This window comes from Pyricularia pennisetigena (genome assembly GCF_004337985.1).
Source record: "Pyricularia pennisetigena strain Br36 chromosome 4 map unlocalized Pyricularia_pennisetigena_Br36_Scf_6, whole genome shotgun sequence".
In the NCBI taxonomy this organism is placed as follows: domain Eukaryota; kingdom Fungi; phylum Ascomycota; class Sordariomycetes; order Magnaporthales; family Pyriculariaceae; genus Pyricularia; species Pyricularia pennisetigena.
The window spans coordinates 1,697,063-1,720,661 of record NW_021940918.1 but is presented as its reverse complement, the minus strand read 5'-3'; the positions used below and the strand labels follow the sequence as shown (position 1 = coordinate 1,720,661).

The window sequence follows — 23,599 nt, the reverse complement described above, 5'->3', positions numbered from 1 at the left end:
AACCGAGATTGAGGTACAATCGTTCAATGCTGCGTATTATGAGTCACTTCACATGCCCGACATTCAAGTCCTACCCACTCGTTATTCAGTACGTTTGTTTGTATTATTGTGTTTCAATTCAATTCAATTCAGGAAAAAAGAAAGGTCAGTTAACTACCGGAGCAACTGGGCAAGCTGGGATACCCTGCCTACTACGCAGTAGACAAGTTAACTTGGGTACCCAGGTAGTACCTCTAGATAGGTATGCAAGTCGGGTTTTCAGTCCCTTGTTTGGTGATATTGGTCTGTTGATGATGAAGCTATGATGGTCAAAGGAGGATGGATCATACGCCCTGCACGGAGGCACTTAGCCTGTTATAGCTTCTGTGGAGAGGACAAGCGTATATTTGCTCAAGACCGATCCGCTGCCCCCAAAGACTGCGCTGCCAGACGCCACCAGAAGCAGTGCTGACAAATTGAAAGCCATCCGATTCCATACCCCACCATTTACCTCTACGAGGGAATATACCTGGAACGGACACTTGAACCAGGGCTATGTGCACCATAACTTAGCTTCACTCTGCCATACCATCCACACCATACACATACAAGCAAAACAAGATCTTCAAGTCCTGTACTGCAACCTTGCAATACAGTTCAACGGCTTTCGTCTCCGGCGCAGCGGGTGGCAAATTATCCATTCAGACCCCACTTCACTGCCGACCAACCCTTGTTTGAGATTTTGACGGTTACAACCTGCGAGGTTCACTTGCCTCTTTTCACCACCATACCTACTCGCCTTCACAACCCCCCGTATCAGCTTTGCTGCTGCTTACTCCCGAGTCCTTACTCACCTGGGTTATTGAGGGTGCGGACACTGTGTCAGCCATCACTGGCGTCCACCCCCTGTCCGGCCTTTTGGTTCCATTCCTTCGTCCTCCCAGTTGGCAATCCCATTCACCACTCTCGTCTGACCTTCGGCAGGCGGGGAAGCACTTGTACTTTGTTCGGGCTTTGCTTTTCTTCGTTCCTGCCTTGCCTACCTTACCAACTTTCTACCAATACCTCAATCCTGTCAATTCGAGTCTAGTGGTTCCCGGCTGAGAGACTGCACGAGTAGAATATTCTGCACGAAATCGGTTGGCTTAAGCCTAGAGCTACTTTATTTTTTTTTTATTTTTCTATTTCCCTTTTTTTATCATTCATTTTTGTCCCTCCTTGCGACCCCTGACCCTGAAATCCGGTCGTCATTCATCTCCGCTTTCCACTCTCTCCAACTCAACATCCTGCTTCCGACATCTTTTTTTTTCCCCTCCCGTCTGGCAAAAGCGGACAAGGGCAATTCCTCAGCATTGCTGTTCAGCTGGAATTAGTCGTCCAATCCGACGCGGGCGTGAACAAAACACAGGAAACGACATCCAAGCCCTTTAGTTGCCCCCAAATACCGAAACAGCACGATGTCTTCTTCACAGAGCGGCTCGCTTCACAACTTTATGTTAACCCCGCAGCAACAGAATCTGCTCTTCGCTGCCCTCAACGCCAATCGCGCTAATGCGCCGCCCAAAACGGGCTTGACAATGTCGCCGAATTCGTTCACGCAGTCTCCAGCTGTCAACTCGGATCAGCAGACGATTCAAGAGAGCCCCTTTCTCGATTATGACTTCTCTTTTGACGGTGCGGATACTTCATTCGACTCGCTCTTCGATAACAACAGCACTACCACGGCCAAGATGATTGGTGACCTGCCAGGCGCAAACGGAAAGACGGAGTCGATAGGCTCGAACTCGGATGGAACAGACACCCCCGAGAAAAGGAGCCATCCGCAGGATGATGACGACGACACGGAGAAAGATGCGAAGCGTCGCGAAGGTGGCGAGAAGGTGCCTAAGAAACCGGGTCGGAAGCCGCTTACCTCCGAGCCGACCTCGGTCAGTACCCCCAAACTCCCTAGTGACTTGAGCCCTGTTACGTTCATTCTGCGCCAACTCAAGTTCAACAAACACTGACGATTCCTTTCATGTTTTCTAGAAGCGCAAGGCGCAAAATAGAGCTGCTCAACGCGCGTTCAGGGAACGCAAGGAAAAGCATGTCAAGGACCTGGAACTGAAGGTTGAGGAGCTCGAGGAAATATCCAAGGCTGCCAATGATGAAAACAGCAATTTGAAGGCCGAGGTTGCCCGCCTGACTACCGAGCTAAAGGAGTACAAGAAACGTCTGTCCCTGCAGACCACCAGCCGCCCGCAACAAAGACCGCAAAGTTTTGGAAACCCCATGGTTCATAACCTTCCCGACGTCAACTTCCACTTCGAATTTCCCAAGTTTGGATCTTTGCCGGGCCCTCCTGTGTCCAACATGGCTGGCGGCACGCCCTCGGCGAGGGGCCTGTCGCAGACTCCGTCCTTCACCAGTAGCCCTAGCCAACAAGGTAGCCCTGAAGACTCCAACAAGGACAAGGCAACGCCATCATCCTCATACTCGATTGGCCTGGACAGTCAAACCAAAGACGACATCGCTAAATTTTCGGGCATCTTTAGCCCTCCTCTGACCAACACAAATGTGGCCAAGGCATCGAGGGGTAGCATGGACTCCCAGAACGGTCCGGGGCTCTCGAACACCAGCTCCCCTTCAGCATCTACGGGTTCTCATCCCGGCCCAAGCTCTTCATGCGGCACATCCCCGGAGCCATTCACGCAGTCTCCCATGGGCTTCAAGCCGATAGACACACTGACGACGATCGGAGAGGAGAACGCGACTTTGCAGTCAACTGATCAGGGACTCGGTGGCCAAGGTTTAGGCCACTTCTCGACCGCGAACCTCAACGACATTGACTGGCTTTCCCAGGCAAATAACTTCCAATTTGACCCTCAGCTTTTCGGCGATTACAGAGAGCCACAGCAGAACATTGTCGGCAACGGTGGTCTCGGCGGTGACTTCTTCAACGACGCGTGGGATATGGATTTTATTACACCATTCAATGTGGCACCTAGCCCTGTAGCTCCTAAAAAGGATCTCATTGCACAAATTGACGCAGCCAAGGAGGATGACGCGGTTGACGTCAAGGGTGAGCTCTTGACTTGCAACAAAATTTGGTATGTGATGTTTTCTTGTTTCAACCAAACCATTTTGAAGCATAATTCAAGTGCTGACATCATCGCCACAGGGAACAACTGCAAAACTGCCCCAAGGTGCAGAACGGCGACTTTGATCTTGACGGTCTTTGCTCCGAGCTTCAGAAAAAGGCCAAATGCTCTGGATATGGTGCTGTCGTGGACCAGAATGATTTCCACAGCGCCATGAAGAAGTATCTGGGCAAGAATGCGGAGGAATGCAGCCAATCTCCGGTCGCCGCGAAGTCGAGCTAGTCTCGCTGTTTGCAGGCACGGAGGATAGTTCCATCTCCCATTTGTCGGGGTGCTTATGGTTACGATGTGATGCTTCGAATTCCCTTGGGGCCATGGTGGGATTTGGCTTTGAGGAATCGCACCTGGAATATTGCAATTAAATGGAGTTCAGTGGGGGGTCGGTGTTATTGGAAGGAAAACCTTGGCCGTACTAAGCGGTCCGTCAGGAGCACAGACTGAAGTATTGGTGGTTTCCACATGTTGTTCTATGTATCGGTTGGGGGAACCCTGCATTCTTTCTGCTTTATATTCGTCTATTTGAGATGTGCTAGTGTGTTTGGTTGGTATTTCTCGTATCACCATGCGCTTCCTGGTCATTTTGACTTGGGATGTGGTTTGGAAAGAGAGGTTTCGAAGCCTGTCGAGGGTTCTTTACCTTGTTCTTTCGGTGTATAAGTCAATTTTACACAAATAAGTTCTTCCAAGGAATAATAGGTTAATCATGACAGAACCCCGGCCCTTTTCTCTCCTGCGCATCCACCCAAGACTTCCAAAGGCTGTATTCAAGGTTCCAGGTGTTCTGGGGAACAACGTATGACCTTGGGTAGAGACCACGCAAGATATTATCTGCTCCTGTACATCGTGATATCCGCTCTCCAGCAGCAGTCAACTCCTACTTTCAGCGTATTTCCCGACCAGCTTGTTCGTCTGATTCTCCCACCGATCAAACAATTCCTCTTTACTCATAACAGCCCAGAGGCGCGAGGTAAAGGCTATAGATGATAGGTGTGCTCTGGAGATGTTTAGAAAAGAGGCGATTTGATTCATACTGTGAGTAGATGGCAACAAGATTTCAAGAAAAAGAGAACAGCAGCCTTGGCCAACCTCTCTCTATATCGCGTCAAATTTGTAGAGTTTTCCGGTTGACAAAGTAGTCCCAAGGGGCCTGCTGGTGGGTATCGAAAATTGAAATAGAAAAAGGGTTTGGGCCGTGTCGAAAGACCTGCCCAAGTAACCGCTGACCCTCCCACTCCTTGGCAATTTTGATAATTGCCAAGCGGATGGCATCACGTTCCTTCGCAAGTCACAGACGCTGTCGGCGACAACGCGGCTGGGTCGTAATTCGTTGAGTCGACTCCGCGTAGTCCGTATTCCGAAATTGTTGATGGTCGATTTGAGAGTTTGTCCGTTATCATCATCCAATGACCTGCCTAGCACCTTCTTTCCCGAGTACGCCTCTCTCCTTGGGTTTCGGGCTATGGCTTCGGCCCTTTTTCCGACTAAGGAACCCAAACACTCCTCCGGATGAGCCACTATCTTTGCCACCATCGTTGGCTGCATTGGCATCTGCCGGCAGGGTAGCATCCTGCCGAGCCAGGTCGGACCAGGAACCAGCTCCGTCTAACGTCACCTGAACACCACCAGTTGGGCTTCCGACCATCGCGGCGGCGCCCTGGCGTCCCGTGCGATGAATTCCCGCACCGGTTCCTTGAGAGTTGGTGTACGAAGTCGGATACGGCATGAGCGGCGGCAACCTTCCTGGTGGTTGCTTGCGGGACCCAGGATGAGAGCCTGCACTGCCATCATGGCCGCTGCGGTGCGACTTATGCGACGATGAAGAAACCTGGCGTGCAACACTGTTTCCGTGGGCACCAGCTTGTGCTGAGTGGCCAGTGTTGACCATTTGGGTAGCCTCATCGGTAGTTAGGGCTTGTGGCGGCCCGGGTGTTTGCAGGTTTGAGCCTTGGCGGTTGCTGCTGCTGGGATCTTGTTGCTCGCCTTGCTGGTCTTCCATCTGGCCGGTGATTCTTTGCGATCACAAAGGGTTAGCATCACTGCAAGGCACGTGTTGACTCCGGAGCGTACTCACTTCTTGTACGCTGCTAGTGTATAGTCAAAGGGTCTAAAGTCCCTGTCAATCATGCGATAGAGCTCATCCTCGCGAATCTCCTTCTCGGTAGCATCGTCCTTTAATCTCTCTCGAGGCTTTTGTCTCCGGGCTCTGGCTTCCAGGGGCGCCTCCTCTAGCAGTAGCTCCTCAAGGTCATATGTTGCGTCGAAGTTGGTCTTATCGGAGGACGGAATGAAAATCGGCTCGATTTGCTTCCGCTCCAGAGCCTCAAAGTCAATGCACGAGAAGAAGTCGTGCCGGGTAAAACTTTCCCATGTTGCACCCATTCGCTTATCCGGGTTGGGCTGCAGTGCATCCTTGATGGCGTATAAGCAGAGCAGGGATACTGGAGGTGATGTGATAGGGTACTTTGGGTTTGCAGCTTGAATGACCTGACTGAGCGATGACTCTGAACCACCCTCAAAAGGCCTCTGTCGAATGGCGAGGTTAGCGGTCGTGTAACTTCCATCCGTCTACCAGGACACAGGCCCGGATTCCACTCGTTAGGGAGTCCAACTCACCTTATTGTAGATGCACTCGTAGAACAGTACCCCCAATGACCACCAATCAGCCCTCACGTCGTATCCACGTCCTGCATAAACTTCAGGGGCAAGGTAGGCTAGAGTCCCAGACTTGCTCGTCAAGACCTTTCCAGGTACTATATCGGACGCCACGTTCTGTGCACGCATGGCTTGGTAAGCAGATGTCGTATAATCTCGTCAGGGACTTCAGACCAGCAGCCGAGATCCGAGACTTACAAAATCCGTCAAGTGAACATGTCCCTCGCCGTCCAACAACACATTATCAGGTTTGACATCTCGGTGGATGATTTTTTGACCGTGTATGTACCTCAGCGCACAGCCCAACTCGGCGATCCAGAACCTCACAGCCTCCTCTGTGAAAGTCTTTCGCGAAATGTGGAATCTCAAATCGCCACCTGTCATGAGGTCCACGACCAAGTACCTATTTAGTGAAAGTCGGCCGGTTAGCCGAGCTGTTTTTTTTTTTTCTTTTTGGCGGCAAGCATCACGGATGGTGCCTCTCAAGTCCATACATGTATTCGATATCCTGGAAGCTGTATCGTAAATTGCAGATAAATGGGTGGTTGACATGCTCCAACATCCGCCTTTCTCGGATGATATTTCGAACGCTTTCGGATCGAACAACTATTGGTCACAATCACATGGCTTCCTTATCAGTTTCTGTTCTCATTTCCCTCAAAATGATATGAACAAGAGGAGAGTGTAGCCTCGTATTGCTGGCGCTCATGACTGACCTTCATCTTTCCTGATGTACTTAAGAGCAAAGGACAGATTCGTGTCTTTTCTCTCAACAATGCGAACCTTGCCAAAGGCACCCCGGCCGACGACTCGCAGTAGGCGGAAGTGGTTTAGATTCACTGAGGGCGGAGACACCACACAGGTTAGCATGATTATTACATGTATAGCTAAAGAGTTTCTTGAGGGGTGTTAGTGAGCTTACCTTCATCGCCAAACTCAATGGGCTTGCCCTGGCTATTGCCCATGGTAACGGCGACTGTGACCTATATGGCTAGCCTGTGCAAGAGACCAGGCCAGGGGAAAGAGACCGGAGGGTAGATAGCCGGCGGGGTATGGGCAGCTGAAACCACAGTTCAGTTGTAGAGATTCTACAGAAGCATCCTCCTTTTGTCCGAATCGTTCCCAGTGTCGTCCTTCGCCACTCGGCCCAAGAAAACAGTTTTCAAGACCAAAGCAAGCCAGCAGACAGAACCAGAAGTGGGTATCAATGCCAGAATGACAAGACCAACAGCCGGATTCGGGTCGGGGTTGTGAGGGCTTCGGACGGGCCACAGGTCTCTGATTCTACTCTTATCAATCAGCCTCTTCCGTTCAGCTGCAAGCTGGCTAGGGAGTAGCACTGCTGTTCTGGTATCGCGATGCACAGCCTGTGCACAACGGAGTATGTCGTGTAGGCGGAGGTAGAAGTGTGACGAAGCGGTAATGCGGAAGTTCCAAAATCAGGAGCGAATCGACGGAATAGAAATATCTGCTGAGAATCATGAAAAGTCAATTGGTGTCGCCCGTGTGGACTGTTGAAGCATTGGTGGGGGAGCAATGAACAGCGTTTCCTTCAAGACAAAGGGGNTTTTGGCAGGGTTTTGATTGTCGTTCGGACAGCGCAGGCCGATGCGGGCAGTACGGTCCAGGTCCAGGTCCAGATTTAGGTGCCGGAGCGGATGCGGGCGCAAGGCGGCGCGTGAGTGCAGCATGCGTTCCGTTCTTTGGGGTTCGATGCCTTACCTCAAACGAGGTACCGGATGGGTGATGTACTGTGGGATAGGTATAGACGGGGCAGGAGAGGGAAAGGTGGTACGTACCAAATCTACTTGGATAACTGCCGTGCTTGGGTGTGAACGAAAGAATAATGTGCAGATAGTTGCCTCGTGGTCTACCTGCCGGCTTCGGATCTCACAAAAAAAAAAAAAAAAAAAAGGTCGGCTGGCGAATGGCCGGGCTGTATGTCGGGGCGGGACTAGGAGGAATGGATGGCAAGTGGCGACCAACAAACAAAATACAGCGAGGGGTAAGACAAACTAAAAGGTGAACAATGCACCTAGAGAGAGAGCTAAGTGTGTTGAATGCCCCAAATTAGGCATGTAGGTGGACAGATTGGTCCTTTCGGTATGATTTGGGCACCTTTCACTTTACGCGTGGAACAGACGTCTGGCAGCAGTGTCGTTAAATCACGAGAGAGCCCAGGTGGTGGAGTTGGACACCAATTTCTCGTACGGTAAAGTAGTCAATCCCTCTGCAAGTAGGTTGGAGGTAGATAAGGTAGGGTATGGTGCATTGAATGGAGATTATGGGTCCTAGAAATTCACTAGCAAGCGTACGGGTAGGTAGGTAGGTGGGTTTCCCTCATGGTTTTTTCTTCTTCTTTTTTTTCTACGTGTTATAGTGGAGGCAGGGGTGAGGGGCTAAAAAGATGGATCGCTCCAGTGTATACTTTTCAGGGTAAGCAGGGCTCCCTCTACTGTAACGCAGTGAGTTAAGGGTTCTCCATGCGGCCTCTAAAGATGCAACGGCTGATGGGGCTCAAACCAGCAGGGGAAACTCTTGGAACCAATTCATTCCTAGGTGACAATTCTCATGGAATTTGCATTTGATCTGCTAGTAGACGATTAGTCGTCTGTCTAAAAGGAGCAGAAAGTCAGCTGGAAGCGACGTTTTTTTTTCACCACCTCTATCTTTTCTTCTTTCCTCTCCCTTTTTTGCCAGGTGCTACAGCTGGTTGTCCATTCATCCACTCTATACCCTAGCCCCGGCCGTCAATACGCCATGACTGCCTGACGAACAGACAAACAGACATGGGCACGTGCGGTGTCAGTCATCCAAGTCATGACTGATTGCGAAACGCCCCTCCCATTTTGGCGCCATTCAATCATTGTAGTGGGGCCTGTAATCCAGACCTCCTTCGCCTCTGGTCAGGTCAGATCAGGTCTGGTCTCCCACCATGATCAACCCAGGAACCCAGGGTATGGATTGGTCTCTTGGGCGTTCATGTATGGCACTAGATGCCGACGTCAAACCTTAGATTAGAGCACCTTTCCTTAGTTGTTCATAGGGTTTCTCGTTTCCCTTTTGAATACCTTGATAGCTAGGGCATTCATATATGTGCATCGCACTATGTAACTCAATATGCTTCTGGCCATGATGACGGCATACAATGAATCCGGAAAAGGGTTTCTTATCCTCTTTTTCTCCTTTTCCCTTTACTGCTGCACATAGCCCCCAAACGCAATATCATAGCCGCTGCTACAGAAACTAACTTACAGGACAGTTTCCTACAGCTCACCGAATGTGCTGTAGGGATGAAGCTAGGCGGTAGATAGGGTAAACAATGATGAGAAGAAGGAGAAGAGAAAGGTAAAAATAAGAAATAAAAATAAAAATAAAAACAAAAAGAAAAGAATAGAAAAGAAAAAATTCCTCACATTCTGACCGTCTGCTGTTCGGAGATGCCGCACACCTCAACACCCTCTTACAATGCAACTAGCCAGGATTACGTGTGGGGATCTCGAACGCTCATAATCCCAGAGCGGACATTCCGCCAGACCGCAAATCGACCTCAGTTTCAGATCTTCCACCCACGTATGATTACCGTATTTTGGACGTTGCAATAGCGACTCTGGAGATAATATTCATTTTATTGCTATCCTGATGGCTGTCAAACAAAAAGCTGCCGTAAATCATAGCATATAACATGGTTTGTTTGCATAGGCAACACGGACGGCAAACTTGCATTTCCAGGTCCAGGAGTTTCGTTTCTCTATCTTTAATCCCATCATATCCTTGCACGTCGACATCGCATCACCCCACAACGATACCGCCCAACCCCAGTAACTATTGCCTAGGTTCAACACCTGCCTGTCTTAACTTTTAGGTATAAGCTTGCGTGCTGCAAATTATATGCGGAAACGTTTTTTTTTTTTTTTATGCCGGTAAGTATCAAAGTGTACCCCATGAAGGGCTAGTCACATCCGAAGACGAAAAAAGAAAAACAAGGCAAAAGAAGAAATTGTCTGTCAGCACAAAGTTTTAGGCTCAGCAAACGTGTGCTCGGCCTGCACCACACTTGCCGTGTATAGTAATATAAAACCTTATAAGTGAACGAGGCAAGGTACCATGTGTGTACTTTGGGCTGTGTTAAGGTGTATTAATACCCCGGGAGGCTAATAAAGGTGAGTCTGTCTGGGGTCTGGAACCCCGAGGAACGCTTCTTATGCCGTCAGTTGGCTGGGCTTGAAGTCTTGCGATTCAGAAGACTAATGATATTTCCGTACAGGCTTGCCAAGTTTTGTACTAGGCTAGATCCAATACAAAACAATTCTAAAGACTGGGTGTTAAGAAGAGAAAAAAAAAAAAAAAAAAAAAAAAAAAAAAAAAAAAAAAAAAAAAATCAACAACAGATGAAGAATCTATCACTCTCGGTAAGCATTTTAAAACACCACCCTTGCCTCCCACGTGCAAGTCGCGCGACAGCAGGCGCAGGAACAACGGACGGATAGACTAACGTGAGCAAAAATCCGCACGGTGGGTTTTGCTTGCTTGATTGCACTGCCGCTGTGTATTGTAACCTCACCACACGCCGAGACGAATAACAGCCCACGGGAAATGGTTCCAGTGAACGGTTGACCATGGTCCCAGGATCTCGTGGTGAACAAAGCGGAAACGTGCGTAGTACCGTACCGGCGAGTGGTGGACTGAAAAAGCGAGACACCAAAGTGGTTACTTAAATAACCATTTCAAACTGGAAAGCAAAAATAGTACAAAGGTACAAGTATATATAAAGGGTCCTCTAAAATAGGCTACATTTTCATAACCAAATTATCTTCTATAATGAAGGAAACATGCAAGGCTAAGGAAGCTGAAGCAAAAATACTTGCGTTTTTTTGGGAGTGGTTTGGCCAATTTTGGTCTCTTGCTTTTTTGCCCCCCACTTACCGAGTACCGTAGTAATTAGAGTACAGTACATATCTCAGCTGTGGTTGTGGCTTCCCCCCCCTGGGTGGCCTCGTATTTGGACGCGTTATGGTCTACACCGTGGTTAAAAAGTAACATAGTTTCATCCTCAGCAGCTGGACGAGCGACTGCAAGTGACAAGAGGTGGGAAAAAAAAAAAAAAAAAAAAAAAAACGGCCAAAAGAAAATTTGACATTTCCATACCATCCATACGAAAACTCTACAAGGATCGAGCGGGGAAAATCCACTTCTTAAAGGAGGGATTTGCGACAAGTGACACGGAAAAAGGCAGAAACGGATTGTAACCTCCTGGAATGGCCGATCATTATTTTCCAGAAAGTTTCCATGCGTCACGAGAGAGGTTTAGCCAAACAAAACGTTGGCTGACATTTGTTTCGTGTTATTTTGGTACCCGAAATAACCTCCGGGGCCAGTTCCACGAGTTACTCCCTACGACAGGTAGGCCCAGAGGCCAGCTAGCTAGTGGTCTGGTCGGGAATGGAGTGCGTGGTGTGTATGGGTCGCGATTCTTTCTCGAACATTTCCGTAACTTGCGGGGATTATAACCGCCTAGACAAGACTAGGCTGAGCCACTAGGGATTCAATTCAGTCGAAGTGATGGTGTGGTAATGCGAACGTGCTGCCAATGATCTTTTCGCTTGGATGTGGTGGTTTCCCAATCACTGCTGACTTTGTTCCAATCCAATTCAGGGGTTGAGATACTTTGTACAGAGCATGGACGGCTTGCGTCCAATCTCAATTGGATTTACCAGACAGGCTGGTAGTAAGTAGCAGTGGATGTCTGCGAAATACATGCAGCAGGATCGGGATATTGTCAAAAGACACACTTCTTGGCAGTTTAACATGCTCGTTCATAGTCTAGACTAAGCTACTCAAGGTTCAGTTAGAGCAGTGCGGAGCGGGGCCCAGAGTGCATCCGTTTCCGCGTCTAACTTATTGAGGTCACCGTGAACCACTGGAACCACTAATAAATAGCCTACGTATTGCTTGTTGCAGAGCAGTAATCATGACGTAATTGGCCTATCCACAAGGTCTGGCTTGCGATGCTTGTACAAGCACAGCAGTAGACAAGGACACAATCATCCTAAAGCACCGCATTCAACACATACAGACGAAATAGTGAGGTTATTTGAGACCCAGAGCTCTCGTCTTGATCAATCATTCTATCCTACTTCAAAATCAATCAACCCAACCACAATGTCAGCTTTTCGACAAACGCCAGTCCGTCTCGTTACCCGGCGCGCCGCCAGTGTCATCCGCGGCTCAACGCGTCAATTTCACGGCGTGGCCGTCGCACGCATGCCGTACAAAGACGATCAGGACCGCGAGTCTTTGAAGCCGCGCGCACAGGAGTACTCCAAGAGCGAGGGCGGCGATCACGAGGCGGCCAAGACGGACGCCGCCTTCAACCCGGATAAGACCCGCCCCGAAACTGAGAAGAAGGCCGGGGGAAAGCCACTTGATGCTAGCCCAGCAAACAAGGACATCTCGGCAGCCAAACCACAAGAGAACAAGACATCTGGTCAGCAGAAACAAAAGGCCAGCGGAGGAGGAGGTCGAAAGTGATTCCATGGCTTGCAAAGCAGGGGAGGATGTCAAGAGTCAGTTGGGGCGCCAGCAGCCATGGACCATATCGGGAGCGCACGTCGGTCGGGCACGGTGGCATATCATAGACCTATCATATATTCGCATTAAGAGCAGATGATTGCATGCACGACTTGTGTCAAACAGCAACTCGCGTGGGAGGAGAGAATAAGATGGTATGTTATAGTTGAGAAGCCATCGCCAAATAGGTCACAAGGATTTTCGGCCGGAAGATTAGCCATAAAAGTCATCATATTCCTCTCCTTCTTCCTCGTCCTTTGGTTCCGGTGCCTTTTTCTTGACCAGATTCTTCCTGCACAACGGACACGTTCCTTTAGTCAGCAACCAAGGCGACACGCACTCCAGGTCGAATCTATGCGAGGCATGGCAAGGTAGCTCAACGACAAGGCAGTAAGGATCATCGAGATGCGGCTCGGCGCAGATGGCGCAACAGTCTGTCTTTTTGAGCTGCTTTCTCGGGACCCTGTCGAGGCCGTCGAGAAACTGTTGCGTGACGCCCTCCTCCTCATAAGGCGGGTTTGCAATGTCCACGTCGAGCAGCTCCATCAGCCCGCGCAGGAACTCGAGGTTGTCGGAGCTCGGGGCCGAGGACGCAAGGGTGCCGAGCTGATCCTGCACGAGACGGAAGCTGGTCGAGAGGTCGTTCGGGGTCGGCATTGCATGCGGGTTGTTGTGAGAGCTCGTCGCGCCCTCGTCGGGCCTGATCTGGTGTATGTGTGCGGTGAAGGTGGACATGTCGGGCTGCCGCCGGCGCCGGGGCGCTTCGGTCGGCTTGATGTTGTGCTCGACTATCGAACAGCCGGCGGGTTATTGTCCAGTTGTTAGGAGCGACCTCTTCGTCTTGCGTAGGGGTGGCTTGCTTTGTGGTTTGCTGCCTTGTGCTCTGTACCCCGCGCCAAATATAGGTGGACATACCTTCGTATTGCGTCGACATGATGATTGAGTCGCGCTCCTTGAGCTAAACAAAGTCTGAGTTCGCCAAGATTGAGAGGCCGCCTCTGTTTTGTATTTGTACTATGGTCGGCTTGTTTGATCTTTGTCATGCGGTGGTTTACATGGAAGTTTGTCCAAAGGCTATGATAGATAATAGCTCTAGGCCACAGGACAGTGACGTTTCCTTAGCTTGGGAGAGATTGCTCCACCTTTCGCGAGTTAGCAAGGGTCCTGCTCCAATTCCCGCCATGGGAACCTTACATACCGGCATGCGCGGTATATTTAAGGTACGGAGTAACCAAGCAAACCCATCAGTTTCTTAATAGCTCTTTTCGGCAGATGGGACTTCAAAAATTGCTTGTCTGGCAAACTGCACTCTTTGCCCCGTTGAAGCGACCCATAAAGCCAAGTATTTGCAGGTACAAGCATATAGGGCTTCCATTAGGTACCAAATTTACTGTCTGTCGCCTGTGAGGACTTTTAGCGGGTCCTGGATCTGGATATGTGATGGAAACTTGTTTCACGTGATCCTGGCAAGGAAGTCAGTCTACAAGCCTACGTAATAACGAATTCGTACGGAGCAAACAACCAGAAAGCTTGGCATCAACTTAATCAGTGGTTAAGACGTAGAATCGATCGCAACTTGACGTACGGAGAGGAATAGAGACCGCCTAACCCGTAAATTACAACACCGGGAAATCAATGGCGTCCACATCCCCAGTTGCGGCAGTCTTCGGCTGCACCGGCTTGGTCGGGTCCAACATCCTGAGCACGCTGCTAGCAGCTAAAAGCACCGCTGGCACCGTGCACACGGTCTCGCGCCGCCAACCCAAGGCCGAAGGCCCCAAGCTCCGCGCGACTATTGAGCCCTCGACCGAGCAGTGGGCGGCCAAGCTGGCGGCGCTGCAGCCGCCCCCGACGACGGTTTACTCGGCCGTCGGGACCACGCGGGCCGCGGCGGGCGGCCTCGAGAACCAGCGCAAGATCGACCACGACCTCAACGTGGAGATCGCAAAGGCCGCCAAGAAGGCCGGTGCCAAGACATTTGTCTTCATCTCCTCGGCCGGCACTCGCGGCATGTTGGCCGCCCGCGCGCCCTACTCGCAGATGAAGATCGGGGTCGAGGACACCATCAAGGAGCTCGATTTTGATCATGCCGTCATTGTCAGACCCGGCCTCATCATGGGGCAGCGGGAGGAGAGCCGCACCGCCGAGGGCCTGTTGCAGGGCTTCTTCAACGGGCTCGGCAAGCTTTCTACGGCGGCCAAGGACTTCATGGCGCAGGATGCCGATGTCATCGCCAGGGCTGCTGTCGCCGCCGCGGTGCAGGCCGAGCAGGGCAAGGCACCATCCAAGTACTGGATATTGGAACAGGCGGACATTATCCGCCTCGGAAGGACGGAGTGGAAGGACTTGTAAACTTGTACAAATTAAAGGAAGTTTTTGGATATTTGGAAGATACCTTGGGTGAAGGTTGGAATCATTAATGTTTGTGCGATGGGGGTGATTAGTTTCCTTTTTTTGTTTTTTTTGTTCCAGTGGCTCCTGGAGATAATTGAGCATGCGATAGCATTTAGTAGACGAATTTTGAGGTCGTCTTGCAACTGTTTAAGCTGTCCTAAATGTCAAATTTATGTGGAGATTAATAACCCCCGGTGTGTCTGTCTTATCGTTATAGAATAAATATCAATTTTACCTTATTTTGTTGATTGATCCCTACGAGTAGACTAGGGCCTCGACTACAGTTCTGTTGTAAGGCTGACTGAGCGAAAAAGCACGATCACCAACCCTTCTATCGGATTCGGAGCACAGCGAGCGCCGCTGCTTACCAACCCCACATCCTTCGGACGTTGCCGGCGAATAGTGACATTGCCATTGCCTCATTATCGCCGGCCGATCCTGGGAAATGGATAAAGCAAGCCCCTTGGTCTACAAAAGGAATTCGGATCAACATTTCACGTGAAACCTACTTGCCTAGGCAACGAACCATATCATAACAGGTAGGTTCAAATACTTTAGCACAAAAGCCACTCGCACTGTCATTTATTTGTTCAATCTACTAAATTGCTGAAGAGAGCAAAATCAACACCGACCAGCTAGCTATCTAGCTATAAGGAGCTCCACCAGCCAACAAACCCCGCCATAACGGTTTATCGCGACAATTCAGTCGGTACCGACAGGTCGTCAACGATGACAACGGCTCGACCTAGCATCGTCGGCCCGGACTCGGGTCCCGAGCCACCGTTTCCATACAAGATGGAGGGCAAAGTCATATCTGGATTTGGCAGAGGATCCAAAGAGGTAATATAATCTCTCTGTCTCTCTCTTTCTTTCTCTTTGGCATGGGCCCTACGTACCTCGGATCTCTTGGAACCTTTTTTTTTTTTTTTTTTTTTTTTTTTTCATCTTGTCTCAACCCTCTCTCTCTCTCTCTCTCTCTCTCTCTCTCTCTCTCACTCACTCACTCACTCACTCAACTTTGATGCTCACACAAAGTCGCCGATAAACAAACTTTTTAGCTTGGTATCCCGACAGCCAACCTCCCTGTCGACGCCACCATCACCCCCTGGATCTCCTCAATCCCCTCGGGCGTCTACTACGGCTGGGCCTCCCTCCAGCTTCCCCCCTCCCACCCGGAATCCCCATCACCACCCGACACAACCACCCCTTCTTCCTCCCCTTCTCCCCCGTACATAGTCTTCCCCATGGTCATGTCCATCGGCTACAACCCTTTCTACAACAACACGGAGCGGTCCGCCGAAGTGCACATCCTGCACAAGTTCACGGCCGATTTTTATGACGCCCCCATGAGGCTGCTCATCCTAGGCTTCATCCGAGAGGAGAAGAACTACGACTCCCTAGAGGCCCTCGTCAAAGACATCAATACGGACTGCGACGTCGCCAGGGCGAGTCTGGACCGCAAGGCTTGGGTACCCCGGGGCGGACTGCTGCACCCCGCCGTCGGTGTGCGAGAGAAGCAAGGTGACCTCGACGGAAGTTGGCTTGTGAGGTCGGATGACAGCCCGAGCGTATAGCGCAGGCTGTAACTGGTAGAGACACTGACTGCTGTGGTTGCCGTCACATGCATGAACTCAGTTTATATGGACATGCTTGGCACGTCTCGAACTAATGAGAACCTTGATTTTTTATTTTATTTTTCCATTCGCTAATATATACGAGTGACGCGTAAGATGCATACCGCAAAAACACCCAGGTCTGAAGTGCTCGCGGGGAAAAAAAAAAAAAAAAAAAGAAAAAGAAAAGAAACTTGGGTATCCTTTGTTGCTGCTTGTTCCAGGAAATATGAACAGAATGAGCCTTCAGTGCCCGCCCTTCAGTTGGCCGATGTGACAATCGACAGAAAGCTCAGGGTGTGTAGATACACGGAATGATGAAATAGCCTGAATGTATTAGGTGATTGCGCCTAGCAAAACACCTCCTGGCTGACGGGGAGCGTGTGCCGTTGAGATGAAATAACCGTCTGACATGGCACAGTTCTCTCTAGAGTAGTAAAAGTAGCCCATGAAATAGTCGCTCAGACCGCCAACTGATGCGGCTCTTGATTTGGATAATAGCAGGGAAGGAACTTGAGCAGCAGCGTACGTGTCAGCCACCGGTTACCAGTCACTGATGATTGGTGGTTGGGCCACTTACATTCATAACAATCATCATAGGGATATCAAAAGTATCCCTTCGTACATGCCACGTGTAGCAGCACTCTACCTTTCCATCCCGCTCAATTTTGGATATGCCATGCTCACCGTCGATGCGGGCCACGCGATTGCTCAGTATGCTCTTGCGTGGCAACGCTTGTGGACTTGTCTCAGCCTTGGCCGCTGCGCCGCCCACGCCAGGGTCGTCAAGAGCGGCCGGTGAACGATACTTGAGCAATCGTCCTTTGCGGGTAACTTTTCCACGGCTGTTCTCGAAGGCCAGCTGCGCAAAATCCTCGTAGAACTGGATGACGCTGTCGTCGTCCATGATTTCCGCGATGAAAAGCGGCTCAGGTCCAGAATCCGGAATTCTTACCGATGAGTCCGCTGTCGTGGCTGGCTGATCTGCCCTCGTAGCTGACGCCGCCGCAGACGAGTTCCCGGCCCGCATGCGAGGCGTCGATAGACCACCGCGACCAGTCCCCGGCCCACTTGTTGGCTCCGATGTGCTCCCGATACTGGTGCCTGTATTCAAGTTTAGATTGGGCTCTTTGCCAAGAAGTACGTTCTTCCTCCATCCAGTTAACGCAGTAAACTCCTTGTTCACAGCCACCACCTCACCTGTGCGCCGACAAATCAGCGCAGGGGAGGACGACTGGTGCAAAAAGTCTTCATACTCAAACAGCGCGCGCTGAAAGGACTTCTCCATAAATATGAGATCCGCCCTGCTCAGCGTGCGTGTGCAAGCTATGAAAGACGGCCGTATGCTCGCCAGAGACTTGGCCACACGAGAGATTTTACCCGCCGACAGCCGCCGTTGGAGCAAGGCAATGAGTCTGTGGAAGCCTCGAACGTACATGTATGGTTCTTTGACGTTCTCATAGATTTGGGACGAGTCCCGGTGCCGCTTCCCAAGAGCGGCCTGTGCGTTCAGCCTCGCGGTTATACCGGGCGTTGGGTTCGCCTTTGGGCGCGCCGCGGGCGTAGATGCATTTACTTGCGTGGTCGAGCTGCTCCCGGAGCCTGTGTAGTTAACAGGTGTCGGAGAGCCATCCAAGTTGACTGCCGGCTGCGGGCTGTTGTTTTCAGTGCTTGGGCTCTGAAGGCTGCTGGGACCAGCAGCAATGGCGTAGGCATGCGGCAGCCCGTGGCTCAGGTTGCCTTGAGTATAGGGACCGTTTGACTGATCCAACCCGAGGAGGCCACCTAAACCGTTGTTTCCTTCGTACAGCTTGTCATAGCCGACGCCGTTGTTGAACATGCCGGGGCCAAACGTCATATCCCCACCACCGGGTGCCGAGATCGAAGGGTCCCTGGGCGGCGTTTCCGCAGCACCAGAAGACATGTGACCTAGCATACTAAATTCCATGGCACCATACTGGCTTCCAAAGTTCAGGCCCTCTAGATTGAAATTGAAGATTGCCGGGTTACTGGGATCGAAGAATGCAGAAGAGAAGTTGGATATGTCACCAGATACTTGTGGAACTGTCAAGCCCCCCATTTGCGCGCTAGGATGGTTCTGAAATGTGGGAGATACGGGAGACTGCTGAGCTGCATAAGATATGCTCTCAGGAAGAGTTGTGACCTGGCTTGTTGGGGAAAAGACCCCATAAGTTGAAGAGGCACTCGGTTGAGAGAAGTAGGTCGATCTAACATTTGACGACGATGCTTCAGAGGCCACGCTGGCAGATTGCCTATGAGGGTGAGTCCGCGACTGAGCATTGTTGTTGTTGAAGTTTGGGCCAAGGACAGGACCAAGCGCTTCAGGAGGTGCATCGTGAAGATACTTGGCCTTCTTTCTTACACCATCTTGACAAGCCTCAGCGAGACCACGTTTTATACATCTCTGACAAGGGCGCTCGTCGCCTTTGAAGGAGTGAAACGAGTCTTGTCAGCAAGGTATCCACGTGAAAATTCCTAAAGTAGCTCAGTGATTAAATAAAAAACTTACCACATGTAAGGTGGGCCCTTTGACAGGCGTAACAAGCTCTCCGGGCCTTCTTTCGCCTCGGCCGATGTGGGTCTTTGGGGTCGTACTTCTTCTTGACCTCTGCGGCGCCCTCCTGGCTGGCATCCGGGGACATCTTGTGGTCGATCATCTTGTCGTCTTCGTCTTTGAGGTGAGAATCGTGCTCGTCGTACTCAGACATGCCATCCGAGACTTCACCTTCGTGGGGCTCAGGATCGTCCGCCATGTTGTCCCAGGTACGACAGGCTTTCTCTATATATATATGCGCGTAGACGTATAGCCTCGTGGCAGTGGATAGCCCACAGGGACAGGTATGGGTGCAGGCCCTGGGTGGGTGGTACTCTCCCTCTTGGTTTGCGGCCTGATGAAAGATGGCTGGCTGGTAGATTTGCGAAACCACACCTTTCTTTTTTCGCGCCTGGACGGACCGGTCACAAAATACCTCCGGCCAGCGTTGGGATGCAGTCTAGTACCGCACCTAGGCAAGCGACTTGGTACCTGCAATTCCACGGCCGGCTGACACGACGCTGCGGCGGAATTGATGTATGCGATTCAACCTGAACGAGGCACACAAAACCAAAAGAATGATATCCTTGAATACGCATGCAGTGTTGCCAATCCCTTATCACACGGGTCCAAATTAAGGTGACATCCAAAAGCATGAGGTAGACGCCGATGAGCATGCGTGAGGGCACGCAGCCCCAATTTCAGGTGGTAGACCCAGCGTCCCGGTTAGTCGGAGTACCGTGGCAGTGCGATATGCAACCTTGCAAAGCAGAGGGAGTCAGAGATTAAAGAAAAAGATAATATGGCACTTTTTTTTTTTTTTTTTTGTTTGGGGTCCTTTCTCTTTCTGGGCAGGGGTATACGGTTCAAGAGTTCGAGGCAAGCCTGCCCTCATTACTCTCCCGATTGGCTCGCGGTCCAGACCCAGTTGAGGTCCTGTGTAACCGTCTGGGATGTCCAGGAATCGATGGTGTGTTATACCGGTGTTCAAGGGTCTGTTTCCAGGCAGGTAGGTATCTTAGGATTTCCAGGCTGGCGGCTAAAGATAGACGTCCTCGCATCGGGCGGGGATGACAGCAGGCTGGGGCGGTCGATGACGAGGCCACTCTCGGAGGATTGTAGAATAGGTTCACTTGTGAGGGCGGGCCCGCGGGGCTTGATAGGATGGTATTCAACTGCAGCTACCCGCGAGTCTATGCCTCTTCTGAGCGCACGATCAGCACGCGGGCAAGCCTGCCGGTCCCTGGTTGGCTTTACTGCGCAGCGGCCGAAAGGAATGATGGTAAGCGCCAGAATACCACCCTTCCAGGGCCAGGAAGACCGGAGGGGTTGCCGCGGTCGCCAATGGCGCGACGACTTCTGGGCTGCAGAGTTATGGCTCAGCTCGGCGAGATTGAAGGGAGTCGTCCGTATGCGGCTGATTTTTGCGAGGCTGCGAGGGGTCGGGCTTTGCTAGCAGAGTCCCTGTCGATAGGGGGCGGGGGTGTCGAATCGAGGATGGCTATCGGTTCGTGGCGTCAAGTTCAGTACTGTAGGCGTAAGCGTGCGCGCGTGATCGTCTGGGATCCGCGCGACTTAAAGATGGAGAGGGCGTATCAACAAAGAGGCAGGTCAGGCAAGCAAGCATGCAGGACTCGACATTCCTCGACAGGCGGCTGCCGTTTATGCGTGTATCTTCGGAAACAAAGCTGTGCTATGTTGCCGAACCTGTACCTCTTGGCACTCAATTGGAAATCCACCGTTTGTCCCATGCGTTGGCAATTTGACGGCCGGGTGCCGACGCGGTCATGCGCCGCGTTTGCTGTTACTACCAATTCGACAATTCTAATGGATACTCCAACAGGCCCGCCAGTTAGGTACCTCGTAAAAGAAAAAAAAAATCGGTTATTTTCTTTTTCTTTTTTCGGTATGCGGGGTGGTGAGCGGACGTCGCAATGGGCCACCCACAGAAACCAAGATTCTCCACGCAATGAGTCTCCCATCCCTACTGAAGATAGAGATGACGGATGCCACAAGCGGGGAAAAGAGCTGCAAGACCTGCAAGACCTGGTACTGTTTGCCTTGGGATACCTCACTCTCACGCCGCTCCATTGCGCCGATGTACACGAACGGAGGCTGGTCTGGGCATTACAGGGCCCACTTGGAGATGTTGGCATGAGAGCATTATCCAATGAAATGACGCTACTGCTCCCATCAAGCGCAAAACAATGGACAGTCAAACAGGGCAAGGCAAGGTACCCTGCCTTGCCGCAAAGCCAGACTTCTAATCAACTTTAATCTTCACCGTTACAATGCTTTGCTTTTGCCAATTTGTTAATTACATGGATTGGAGTCTAAACTAGAGCTAGCTCGGTAGATCTACGGAGCACTGGGCTTTACTCCAGATGCCATAGGTGAAGCGACACAGGCGCCTAAATCTCTCATTTGATTACCTTCAGCGAGTCTTGGCCACCTCGCGCTGGAGTAAGCCGCAACTTGTGTCACCTATCAGAGCGAGAGTGTGCGATAAAAAGCAAGTCATCACAATCAAAAGACTGCACATGGATAGGACAGGCACACTGCATTGCGTTGCATCAAGCCAGGCAGTCCGACCCCATTTCTCTTCACCAATGACTGAGGGAATTTTTGACTTGAATACCTTATGGTTACGGCTATTTGCATGGGGGCGTACGCAATTGCTTCTTTCTTTCCCTCCATTCACTTGTTTTTTTTTTGCCGCTTTATTGTTAAGCTATGCGGTACCAAAGATCATGCATGGAACTGTCTGGATTTCATGTATCGGAGCCCACCGATGGCTGTTCTCAAGTCTACGGAACAATACTCGGGGTGTTACCCTCCAAGACGGGACCAACACTTGACGCTTTGGGAAGCAACAATCCGGCTGTTCCCTTCGTCTCTTTCCTTCCACCCACCTCTTCCCACCCTTAAGGAATTCTATCACATATCACATCCCAGGTCTCCGGTCCCGAGATCGATTTCGATTGTTGCAGATGAGATTTACATCAGTCGGGAAGCAGAAAGAAAGCCACGCTTGCCCTACCCACGTCAAAGTGACGGCTGACATGTTGGGAAACGGCTGTCCCCGCTAGGCCTACCTTGCCTTGCTTGATCACCTGCATTTATTTCCGGCAGCTGTGTTGTGTGGATGTTACAGCCTGAGTGAATGCTCTGGGGGAGAGGCTAGCCATGCAATCCTACCAATACGACGACGTGAGGGTGTGCCCCGGGGAACTGAGAGGCCGCCTCCGGAAACGACTTACGGAGTCCTCCGTACCAACCTGCGGTTGCATGCTATAGGCCCCCCACCCCTGAAGCCGGTCTTGCCGCTCTCGACCACAGTTGGATTGGTTTACCTGCACGATATGGTCTTTTTTGTTATAGGTTACTCTGCCTCTGATGCTGCGTCGATCCCTTGCATCAATGCACCAACCAAGGCCTGCCGCGGACCTCCTTCCATCTCTGCTGCCCAAAAGATAATGCTGCCGCCTCTTCAAATCGCTCATTGACGGCCGATCATCTGCAGCTATGTGCTGGCCCATGCTGGGTTACTTTTCGAGACAGTATCACACGTCCAAATTGGCCATGAGCCTGATTCGGTGATCCTGATTCGTTATCTGTGAAGGCAGATCATGAAATGAGAGGGAAAGTCCTAAACAGCTCTTGGGAACTCTTGCAGTCATCCAGCAACACTGGGGCTCATGACTGGGAGGCGTGCAATACATCCTGAACCTGATCAAAAAAAAAAAAAAAAAAAAAAAAAAAAAAAACACTCAAGTAACACATAAAGGAGGTATTCTGATATCACCCATCATCAACCTCTATTATGCTGATGCCTGCCAATGCAGTCTGCCTCATCGGCCCTGAATGCCGCACTGTCGGTGGTCGCAGATAAAGTGCTAACTGATTGTAAGCTAGGTGTTGATAGGTGCCATTGCCCTACCGATCTCCGCCAGTTATACCAGTGATGATGTTAATGTTGCTATTATGCTGCGGCAATTCTATATACGCTCTTTATTCTATCTTTCTTTACCCTCTTCTTCACTCTGCCTATTTTACATTTTTGAAATCCGGACTGCCTCTAGTCATGACTTTGTGGCATATCTACTCTTGTCACGTATTGACTTTCCATAGTAGAAGAAAATGAATGGGAATGGTAGCATTGCCACCGTCATGAAGGCCAGTACAGACGTGGCCCATTGGTTACCCAGCGAATCATACATTTCGATGCCGAACAAGGGAAATGCAGCTTTGAACGAGGATGTTTCAGAGTCGTCAGCATATCTGTTCTGCAGCTGCCCGAGGTTCCATCAAGATAGATATGGAAGGGGGACTCACCGGCAAAAGCACATCGCACAAACACGTTTGTGGCCAGGGCGCTGGCCGAATAGGTAGAGTATGCGTCGACCTTTTTGGGCACGTTTGATTAGCGTCTTTGCCGAGCAACGATTCCTCAAGCCGGAGTCGATGACAGTGTGATTCAAGGAAAAACAGAGTTGTGTGGGACAGCCAGGGTGGTTTAGCTTACCAGGTATGTGAATATACCCTTGAACACCAACATGTTACTGCAGAATAAGAAAAAAAAAACTTGAGGTTAGCTGCATTTGTTCGGTAAGCACAGTCGACAAGATGACAAAGCCATGACTAAAAAAAGTCGGTGCGTTGTACAGGTAGGTAGGTGGTGACGACACCCATTGGAC

The 23,599-nt window shown here is 50.8% G+C and overlaps 6 protein-coding genes across 6 annotated transcripts in view; 3 read left to right on the top strand and 3 right to left on the bottom strand.

Moving 5' to 3' along the window:
* Window positions 1-1,436: 1,436 nt before the first annotated feature.
* On the top strand, window positions 1,437-3,341 carry PpBr36_06113 (uncharacterized protein; the record flags this gene model as incomplete). Its single annotated transcript, XM_029893260.1, has 3 exons — window positions 1,437-1,907; window positions 2,008-3,068; window positions 3,140-3,341. The coding sequence occupies 3 exons, from the start codon at window positions 1,437-1,439 to the stop codon at window positions 3,339-3,341; spliced, it is 1,734 nt and encodes a 577-aa protein (XP_029746547.1).
* A 1,174-nt stretch (window positions 3,342-4,515) lies between these two features.
* On the bottom strand, window positions 4,516-6,736 carry PpBr36_06112 (uncharacterized protein; the record flags this gene model as incomplete). The annotated part of the gene is made up of 7 exons (XM_029893259.1): window positions 4,516-5,128; window positions 5,191-5,642; window positions 5,733-5,888; window positions 5,970-6,174; window positions 6,266-6,377; window positions 6,488-6,610; window positions 6,694-6,736. The coding sequence occupies 7 exons, from the start codon at window positions 6,734-6,736 to the stop codon at window positions 4,516-4,518; spliced, it is 1,704 nt and encodes a 567-aa protein (XP_029746546.1).
* A 5,197-nt stretch (window positions 6,737-11,933) lies between these two features.
* On the top strand, window positions 11,934-12,302 carry PpBr36_06111 (uncharacterized protein; the record flags this gene model as incomplete). Its single annotated transcript, XM_029893258.1, has 1 exon — window positions 11,934-12,302. One exon carries the CDS (start codon window positions 11,934-11,936, stop codon window positions 12,300-12,302), a length of 369 nt encoding a protein of 122 aa, XP_029746548.1.
* Window positions 12,303-12,554: 252 nt separating this feature from the next.
* PpBr36_06110 (uncharacterized protein) lies at window positions 12,555-13,275 on the bottom strand (the record flags this gene model as incomplete). The annotated part of the gene is made up of 2 exons (XM_029893257.1): window positions 12,555-13,129; window positions 13,257-13,275. The coding sequence occupies 2 exons, from the start codon at window positions 13,273-13,275 to the stop codon at window positions 12,555-12,557; spliced, it is 594 nt and encodes a 197-aa protein (XP_029746561.1).
* A 701-nt stretch (window positions 13,276-13,976) lies between these two features.
* On the top strand, window positions 13,977-16,309 carry PpBr36_06109 (uncharacterized protein; the record flags this gene model as incomplete). The annotated part of the gene is made up of 3 exons (XM_029893256.1): window positions 13,977-14,689; window positions 15,383-15,575; window positions 15,794-16,309. The coding sequence occupies 3 exons, from the start codon at window positions 13,977-13,979 to the stop codon at window positions 16,307-16,309; spliced, it is 1,422 nt and encodes a 473-aa protein (XP_029745437.1).
* A 500-nt stretch (window positions 16,310-16,809) lies between these two features.
* Window positions 16,810-23,599, bottom strand: part of PpBr36_06108 (uncharacterized protein) — a gene marked incomplete at both ends in the record, with an annotated part of 8,619 nt that continues 1,829 nt past the window's right edge. The window contains 5 exons of the mRNA XM_029893255.1: window positions 16,810-16,860; window positions 16,929-18,793; window positions 18,879-19,148; window positions 23,238-23,307; window positions 23,428-23,464. Coding sequence (XP_029745438.1) covers window positions 16,810-16,860; window positions 16,929-18,793; window positions 18,879-19,148; window positions 23,238-23,307; window positions 23,428-23,464 — 2,293 coding nt within the window. The remainder of the gene's footprint in view (window positions 16,861-16,928; window positions 18,794-18,878; window positions 19,149-23,237; window positions 23,308-23,427; window positions 23,465-23,599) is intronic.